Genomic DNA, 10,000 nt, shown 5'->3' on the forward strand with positions numbered 1-10,000 from the left:
CTCACTCACCCACCCATTCACTTGATTACCTACTTACTTGCTAATTCATACACTTGCTTAATCACTCATTCACTTGCTTATTCACTCATTACTTGCTTACCTATTTACTTGCTTATTCATGCACTTGCTTATTCACCCACTTGTTCACCCACTCACTCACTAATTTACTCACTCACTCACTCACTCACTAATTCACTCACTCAGTCTCACACACATGCACACAAGAGAGAGAGAAAAAATAATTTTATTCTGTAAAATATAAGTACATGACATGAATTATTAAAGAATTGATCTCTTGCTCATTCAGATATAAAACGAGTTAAGCGATGGCATCAAGTGAAGCGAACAAGAACCAAGGAATTGATGGAATTGAAGATGCAATGGCAGAGCTAATGAGCTCTGAAAATTACATTATTGTCGACATTGGAGCAAACCTCACCAATAAGAAGTTCACAAGGGACCTAGACTCTGTTGTGTCAAGAGCTCGAGATGCAGGTGAGAATGGCAGCCTGCAGTTTGGTTTGGGTTTGTCGTTGGGGATTCATATGTATTTTTTCCCACATGTTATTATCCCTTTTATCCTTTTAAAAAAGAAATGTATGTATTGATCTGCTTATTGTTCACTTCTTTTTTCTTGCTCTTTTCTTCTTCTATATGTCTTATTTCCATCTGTCATACCGCCTCACTCATCTGTTCCTGTTCTATCAAGCTATATTCACTTCTCTCTTTGTCTTTTCTCTCTCTCTCTCTTCTTTCTGTTGCCTATTTTACTGTTCTCTACTTTTTTTTCTGTCTTTGCTCTCTGGTCTTTTACTGTCTTTTGTAATTCTAGTTTTTTTCTGTTTTCTTCCTGGGCTCTACTCTCTCTTTTCCTTGCTATTTCTCTCTTACTTTTGTTCATTCTCTGTACTGATGTTCTTTGTTCTCTCTCTAGTTTGTGCCCCTTTTTCATTCTTAGTTCTCAACTTTGCTTCTGTTCTTTGTTCTGTATGATGTGTTCTCTCTTTGCTCCTGTTTTGTTCTCTATTGTCTCATTATTATTATTGTTATTATTATTATTATTATTATTTATTATTATTATTATTGTTGTTGTTTTTGTTGATGTCATTTTTATATTTATTATTTTTATTCATATTAACATTAGATCCTTAATGACAATAATTGTATTTTTTTTTCTTTTTCTTTTTATAAAAGGAATGAGTTAAATAGGTCAGATAAGCCCTGCAATTGGCTTCCTGGTGACTAGGTGGATTGTTCTTTTTTTTCTACTCTCCCTTTGTTCTCACCTGCCTCTCTAATCTCCGTTTCTATTTTCTGTCTGTCTTAGATTTACATACTATTTTATGCTTTTGCAATTTTCAGCTGTATGTTTAAAACTCTCTGTCTGTCTTATGCCCTTTCGTTGATCTTTTGTGCACTCAGTTCTCTAATCTTTCTCTTTATCTCTTCTTTCATCCCTTTTTTTTACAATCTACTCATATGCATTCTTTATTGAAACTATCCTCCTTCCCTTACAGGAGTTCACAAGATCATGGTAACGGGCATTACAGTACAGAGCAGTAAGGAAGCACTACGCCTAACCCGCCTCTTCCCAGAGACATTATACTCAACTGCAGGTGTGTTGATGTTCTGTTTTCAGTATTGTTGTATACAGGGTATTGAAATGGTTTAGATTTTTGCACATAGATTTTAAGACCTTTTAAGGTCAAACAAATTGGCAATATTCTTTTCATTGCAGGAGTACACCCACATGAAGCGAAAACTTGGGATGACGAAACAGAAGAGGCTCTACGAGAATTGGCTGCCAACCAAGAGGTGGTAGCCATAGGTGAGTGCGGACTGGACTTCAATCGAAACTTCTCTCCTCAAGATGTCCAGCTTGAGGTCTTTGAAAAGCAGGTTGGTTAAATTATTTATAATCTACTATAGGTATAATTAGGAGAGTGTTACCTAATTTTCAGTTTTAATTAGTTTGGCTTTCCTCAAAGGAAAATAATCTAACTTTCAAACTGTAGTAGATACTTGAAGGGCAAGAAAGTGGCCACCCCTAATAATTCCCAACTATGGATGGATTGAAAAAAGGACTCACCAATGTCTCACCAAATATTAATTCCTGCTTCCAATTTTCATTATAAACATACAAGATATAAAGAGTATTTACGTGACTGTCTGTAATATGGAATTAATTTTAAATTTTTGGGGAGTAGGGATTTCTTGCTTTTAGTCTTCTGCTCTTTAAAATCTCTAAGAATGCTTACAGATCCCAAAGATGGATAAAAAAAAAAATCATATTATTATTATTATTATTATTATTATTATTGTTACTGCTTACTGGGGGAGGGAAAGGGGAGAAGGAAGATGTCCTGTACTCAATATTTAATATGCATTTTTGAACAGATGAACATGGGGCAGCTCTTATTTTATTTAGAAAGATGGTGGTCAGAGCATTGCTATTTTCTTTGAAAAGACAGTGGTTGGGACATATCTTTTTTTTTTCAAGTATTATTGTTACAGTTTTCCAAAATGGTGTACCTTCAGTAACATTTTTTATGTCTAATTTCCCCTTGTATGAGAAAAACATGAAAATATAAAAGCAGTATATGTGAGAAAATGCTGCAATGCTTGATTAAGTCCATATTTCAGGAGGCAATACATATATTACTATTGAGAACAAGAACATTACATTAACCCATTGGTCGTGGTATTAAATAAATGTTTGTGCAGTAGGATGGCTGGTTTACATGTCTGGCATGGTGCCATCCGCGTCTATGACCAACTCTGCCTTTGCAGCAAATCATGCCATCTGCTGCCAATGGGTTAAAAACAGAGCATACTGTGATAAAGTGATATAGTGATATACTACTTTTCCCAAGAAATTTAATGGGATTGGATTTAAGACATGAATTCAGAAGTTAGAGTATAAAACCAACAAATGAAATTCAATATTTATGTAAGAGTTCATCATGTGAATGTGCTATATTTATAGATACTTGTTCTTTGACTTGTCCTCTAACACCGTTCTCAATACTCATTCTTTTACATACATATTACGTCCAGCTCTAGCATAAAAGATACATATGTATGAAATGTTTCCCTCTGAATTAAAGTGTTATTTAATAGTGAATACAATGCACACAGACTTAGTACTGTAGAAATCTTTCTTTTTACAGGTCTCCCTAGCATGCGAGTTGAGAAAACCACTTTTTGTACACGAAAGAGACGCCCATAAGGAGGTGCTGGAGGTGTTGGGGAAATACAAAGCACGTCTTCCTCCTGTGGTAATTCACTGCTTCACAGGAGATGCCACACAAGCAGCTGCCTACCTCAAAGAAGGATGTTACATTGGTCTTACAGGTAGGAGGTTTTCTCTACTAAACTGTAAAGTTTTCATGGAGATATAAAAGCTCCATGGAAATTTTGCACTGTAAAAATCTAAGGTGTGATTGTATATCTTATGCTCTTCCTAATTTTTACAGATCTTTTCTCCAGTGACACTAATGCCTTAAATATACATTTTTTCCCCTATATCTATTTCACTTTCTCATCCTTGTTCCTCCTTCCTTCCCCAACATTACCACAACTACCTATGTGATTCTCTCTACAGGCTATGTATGGAAAGACAAATCTGAGGATGGTGTAAGGAGAATCTTAGAAGATGGAGTAGTCCCACTGGACAGACTCCTTGTAGAAACAGATTCCCCATTCATGTACCCCAATACTCGTGCCTCCAAGTTACCTCCGTATGTCAAAGAGGCACTCACGGAAAGGTAAGAAACTGGGTTCCAATTTCTGCAGCCTTGATTCAGTTCTAGTGATTGTTTTTGATATATATATATGTATATAATTAATTCCATCTTATTTTTTAGTGGTAGATAGTGGTAAATGTATGGTGTACTAAGGTATTAACCTATTCATTATGGGATGGATTTTCATGTACACCCGCTTCTGCTAAGAAGATTTCAAGCGTGTAACGCTTTGTTCCAGAGTCGCACTAAACCTCTCAGAGCATTTTTCACCCACCCTGTTCTTAGGGTTAGCTTCATAGCATCTACAATGTAGAGGCACATAAAAAATTGCCATGCTTAGTGAAGGTATTTTATTGAACTTTTCCAATATTCTTCACTTCTATGTGATAATACCAATATCAATGCGGTAATAGAAAAGGTGTTTTATACTTTTTATTGTTTTGCAAAATGTAAAGAAGAACAATATAAACAATTGTGATGTGACGTGTTAGCACGGGTAATCGACAAATTAGAAATAGTATCACATTTGTAATTTTTAAATTTTATGTTATGTCTTGTCACATTTGATTTTACAATAGTTTTTTTACTCAGATCTTTTTATTCAACTGATCAAAAGCAGAAATTACCATGACATAAATATTATATAGTGTACTGTGATTGTTTTTTTTTTGTTTTTTTTATTATGTTATATCACATTTTATGACATTCAAACACCTAAACTAAAATAACAGATACTAAGAAATTTTGAATAATAATTATTTTTAAGAACCATCTAGTATTCAATTGCTGATGTTCCAGCTTGTCACAAAACTCCACAAGAAAATACTTGATGTTTCAGGATGTCACCCAGAACTGGGGTCATTTTCCAATTACTTGATGGGACATCAACCAGCGTGAATGGGTTAACCTTCTCTTGGTGATTTTATTTTATTGACCATTGATGTTAGATCTGCAGAGCTTTTATTCATATTTATTGTAGGTGAATCTACAATAAATACTTGTTATTTTCAAAGAATGTTAATGTTTGTTCTGATGATTGTATCAAGTGTTATATTTTCTATTTGTTACTTTTACCAAATGGTAAGGAAGTATTTATCCTTAATTATTACTTGTATTATACTAACATTTAGAAAAAAAAAAAAGTGAGCATATTATATTTCTATTTTCCTATTAATCTGTTGATTTGCTTTTTATTCATTACAAAGTTCATATAAAGCTTGAATTTTTAGCTCTGAGAAAATTCATACAAAAATCTTGAATGAATTTCATTTTTCTAGTAGGAACTGAAGATGCTCATGATTAACCCATCCCCGACGGGGGAATTCTAGCCTTGAATGTCCAAATGCCGGGGTGTTCGAATTATTAGGCCTAAATCAATTGAATGGCTGGCACAATACTGTGCCGCCCGGCCACTGGGCTTTTGAATGCGCGGTACACATGCTGTACCACCCGTCCTGTGTGGGTTAACTTTTCACTAATCAGTGTATACTTGTATCATATTCACAGATCTTTGACGTTTCTTCACCGATACTGCACTTTCCAACGCAACGAACCTTGCTCTCTGCCAGTAACTATTGAGATGATTGCAGCTTACATGAAGAAGAAATCAGAGCAGGTAGCTCTCCAAACAACCTTCAACGCTTTAAAGGTGTTTGGTTTGAGCACATGAGAAACTGGCCATGAGTAATGTCATTTCTTCTTTTTATTATCTTTTTTTTTTTAATTTACAAGAACCGATAGTACTGGATGTACTGTTGCTCCGTTACTTGGAGCAGGTGTGCGAAAGATATATCTTGATTGTCCTCCAAAAAGAAAAAAATTGCAGGTAAAGTTAATAACCCACTTGCACTACAGTTGGGTTGCTTCCTTTTTCTTCCTGTTTTTGTTTTCTTTCTTGCTCTCTCTCTTCTTCATTTTTTTTTTTTACCCCTGAACAAAGAAGACTTTATTCAACAATGCATTTTGGGGGTGTGGCTTCCATGTGATGTTTATCGCTTGAAGTAGTTGCTAATGTAATCAATTCAAGTCTTACCAGAGCACTTGTTGATTTGCAATCTGTGACATAAAGATTTTCTGTTTCCATATTGTCAAGGGATCTCTCAGAGCAATAGACCATATCAAATGTCACATTTATGCAGCTCATTTTTTATGGTTATGATATTTTTCTCTCTCTCTCTCTCTCTCTCTCTCTCTCTCTCTCTCTCTCTCTCTCTCTCTCTCTCTCTCTCTCTCTCTCTCTCTCTCTCTCCTCTCTCTCTCTCTCTCTCTCTCTCTCTCTCTCTCTCTCTCTCTCTCTCTCTCTCTCTCTCTCTCTCTCTCTCTCTCTCTCTCTCTCTCTCTCTCTCTCTCTCTCTCTCTCTCTCATTCTCTCTCTTCCTAATCAGTGATTTTGTACCTTCTGGCAAGGTCTGACTGCTTGTAACAGATTTATTATTTCCCAAGGTTATCACATGTTTCCACAATTCTGTATGGTAGATAACAGAGAGCAAGGTAATTGTGTGATAACTATCACACATATAATATTCAATAATTAAGTTGCATCACAAATAATTGCCCATATTATTTTTCTGCTACCAGTTTGAGGATATAACTTTTGTGCTGCCAGTTTGAGGATATAACTTAGCACTGGTATTACCATGGAGCCTGACTGAAGCTTATAAAAGGTCATTGCTATGTAATACTCTTCAGTACTAAGGGTTAATTGATCCACCCTCCACCCATTCAGATACATTCTTATGGTTTTTGATGGGCCTTTACCATGCTTAAGCAATAGAAAAGAAAGTTTTTGCAGCACTAAGTGGCATAGAAATCACTTGCAACAAGTTAAAAATCAGAATGTTTCTTTCTTGTGTGCTATGGTAGTTAGAGAAGCAGAATCCAAGCTGCAAGGTGACAGAAATAGAAATTAACAGAGGAACTCGCTTTCAGATTATGATGTTAATAACAAGCTTTACTTTGACAATAACACCTTGCTGTATCTGGATTTATTCTTTAAAACAATGATATGAGTTCCTCAGAAGTTTTAAACTTATTGATATTGGTCATTTAAAGATATTGGTCTTTAATTAGATATACTTTGTACTTTTGTAATCTAAAAGGAATTTCATTGTGATAAGTGATGGTGCTTCTTATGTGATGTTACTGTTGGTATCATAGTTTGATAATAACGAATGTAAAAGTGCCTAAACCAAAATTATATTTCTCAGTATTAGTGTTTTTTATGTCATGCATTCAATGTATGTGTATATATGTTTGGGGTCAGTAGGCTTATTTATTTGATGAGATTATGTAGCCAAATTCCTTTTTTTTTTTAGGTTTCTTTATGATTACTTATTTTTTATTTTTTATAATTTATTGTTCTATTATTAAATATGGTATTAGATGTTTATTTTGATTTACTTGAGATTTTTGATGATAGTATTATTCTTTTGTTTTTTTATTTTTTTTACTTCCAGTCCTATTTTGGTATTTTTAGTGTTAACTCTAATTTTTTGCTTCTTATTCATGAGATTTTAATTTTATCTTCATTTTCTGTATTTTTGTTGATTTTATTTTTTGTTATTGAATATGTTTTTTTTTTATTGGTTTCATTATTAGCACTGTTTATTTTCACTTGTATTTTTTTTATATAGAAAAATGTTATTCTTTGGAATACCAAACTCTAGTCTATGTTTGCCTTATTTTCTTCATGACAATACCACTTTATGTGACTTTATCGGTGTTCCTTCTCTTCTTTTCTCAGTCTTTATCTTTATTTTTATTTTTTCTGTAAATCTTTGTCAAGCTCCCTTGATCACGTTTTTTCTTTTCTAAACCTGATTTTCGGTTAGTTGATTTCTGTCTCTCGAACATCTATACGTATTGATACAATGTTCATTTGTGTATATACCTCAATTCAAATTATTCTTGGCTGCTTTCCCCTTTTTATATATATATTTTATGTGCTTGAGTTTAAAGGAAGATATCCCTTGTTTTTCATTCTATTCTTTTAAATTTAAGATAGACTTAAAGGCTTGTCCTTCAAGTTTATGGTTTCTTTGAATAAGATAAGTAATAAAATATAAACTATTTCAGTTCTGATAATTTTTTAAGTTATAAACAATTTGTTTCATAGGAATTGCTTTGACTCTTTTTGATCTGAGTGAGGGAATAAAGAGTTTGCAGTTTGTTTAAGCTTATTATTTTGAACTTAGGGTATACCCTTTCTAAGGAAATTGGATGTTCATAAATGTTCTAATTTTGACAATAGAATAAGAGGATAAGGCTTGAGAAACTGCTGGATTTAAGCAAATATTAATCAGAAATGTTTAAAAAGAAGGAATGAGCAATAATTTTAATTTTGCAACTGAAAAACAACATGATGTCAACTCCTGCTGATAGTAGCTACTGTATTACAATCTACATAACTTCATTTATTTGGAAGTTTAAAAATTATTTGTAGTTGCAAACATACTTATATTTTTGTATTATACTATAGTTTTCTTCATTTCCGTATCATTTTCCATTCATATATTCCCTTTGTTTTCAATAATCATATTTACAACAGATCTATAAAGTTTTCGTCATGTATGTTTGGATTAATTGATGCTTTGCAAGATGTGGCTGCACACTGACCTGTGCTGTGTAGCGTTGAAAGTTCACACAATACATTTCTTGTTGATGAACTTTTAATTTTTATGGAAGCATCCATTGAGTGTGCAATAAGATAGACCATTTGCTTTTTTATTCTGGCCTATTGATATTGCTTATTGTATTGTTCAAGTTGATATATGACATCAGTGAGTTTACTGTTGCTTATCAGATCACAGGACTTAAATCATCTTTACAGGTTCTGTACACTTCTTATATGCTTGACAGCCTCATTAGGTTATATGTTGCCAAATGTTTGATTGCCAATTTCATATTCCATGATTTACTTGTTTTCTTCTTTGTCTTAGTTCTGATATTGTATGAAATCCAGACTTTGATTTTGATTTTTGATTTGCCAGTTTTGCCTTTTTTAGTAGTAATTTGCAATGTCTTTTGAGCAGGTATCTGTACTAGCCATAGCTGTTTACAAGTTTTGTTTTGTGTCCATATATTCTCTAGATATGTTTAGAAGTATAGCATTCCCCTATAATCATATTTTTATCTTTGTATTATATGTTATTTGTTGTCTTTTGACTGTCTTTTTAATGTCTGTATAATTAGATATTAATCTGTGTTATTTTTGTCTATTCTCATGGTTTTATAAGAGAGAAATAAGCCTTGTAAACTCATTACTCTTAGCAGCTTTTTAGCACTTCCATTTGCTTGTTCCACCCAAATGTTCTTTTATTAGATCATTATGAATTTCCTCTGATATTTTTGCTGAATACTAAAGTGCATTTATCAGACTATGAAGCAATGGGCATGCATGTATGGGTCTCTCTCTTCCTTTGGAATTTTGGTAGATTTTGACCTTTTATTTTTCAAATTTCAAGAGGGGATTGTGCTTTTGTTGGAAATTTATAGTAGTGTACATGCTGTAGAGAATTGATGTACGGTGGATTATGTCAAGTGACATCCAAATTTTTAAAGATTTTTTTATACTTGAATGTGTTTAATGGGATATTAAGATTTAATGAGGCACTGCTTATATACTTATTATTCATATGTTATAGTTTCCATTGATTTTTTTAGGTTTATCTTTTGCCTGAGAAATGAAGTTCTAGTTGGGCATCCAGGCTATGCATAGATAGCCTCCCTTGGTATCTGAATGAATGCTTCCATGAGTATACTTGTAGATGCAGAGCTAATGTCACAGGAGAAGATTGACTTGTTTTTGCTTTTAAAAGATATATTATTATGATGATATAAATAAATGGGAAGCCTTTGCCGAAAGGTTTTCTTTCATGTAAACCAAAGGATTTCCCTCTTTGTGTATTTCTTCTCTATTTATGAAATTGCAACACTTTTTTTATATTTTTATGAAGATGCAAGCTGCTAATTAGAAGCCATAGTATATTCATTTTCCTATCAGATCCCACCTAATTGCTTTTTCATATATGTAATTTCAGTAATGCCATTGCTTTCAGCTAGAGAAAATACTTTTGTTAAACATTGGAGCTTGTGCACCCCTCTTCCCTGTTTTGAATAAGTTTGAACTGTAAAGAAGAATTTTGTGAGTTTTATCGTTTATCTTCAAGTGCCTCTTCCATGGATACTGTCAGAATAAATACTAAGCTTATTTGACTGACTGCTAGCAGTCTAAAATGTGTGTGATGATCATATAT

The 10,000-nt window shown here is 33.2% G+C and overlaps 1 protein-coding gene across 1 annotated transcript in view; it reads left to right on the forward strand.

The window, feature by feature from the left end:
* LOC122246613 (uncharacterized) overlaps positions 1-7,914 on the forward strand; it is a 16,665-nt gene extending 8,751 nt beyond the window's left edge. The window contains exons 2-7 of the mRNA XM_043005284.2: positions 308-495; positions 1,518-1,616; positions 1,739-1,899; positions 3,171-3,354; positions 3,605-3,767; positions 5,253-7,914. Coding sequence (XP_042861218.1) covers positions 327-495; positions 1,518-1,616; positions 1,739-1,899; positions 3,171-3,354; positions 3,605-3,767; positions 5,253-5,415 — 939 coding nt within the window. The 5' untranslated portion in view covers positions 308-326 and the 3' untranslated portion in view covers positions 5,416-7,914. The remainder of the gene's footprint in view (positions 1-307; positions 496-1,517; positions 1,617-1,738; positions 1,900-3,170; positions 3,355-3,604; positions 3,768-5,252) is intronic.
* The last annotated feature ends 2,086 nt before the right edge of the window (positions 7,915-10,000 follow it).

The sequence above is a fragment of the Penaeus japonicus genome, unplaced genomic scaffold (genome assembly GCF_977035675.1).
Source record: "Penaeus japonicus unplaced genomic scaffold, GWHDUDI00000001_assembly GWHDUDI00000002, whole genome shotgun sequence".
NCBI lineage: Eukaryota > Metazoa > Arthropoda > Malacostraca > Decapoda > Penaeidae > Penaeus > Penaeus japonicus.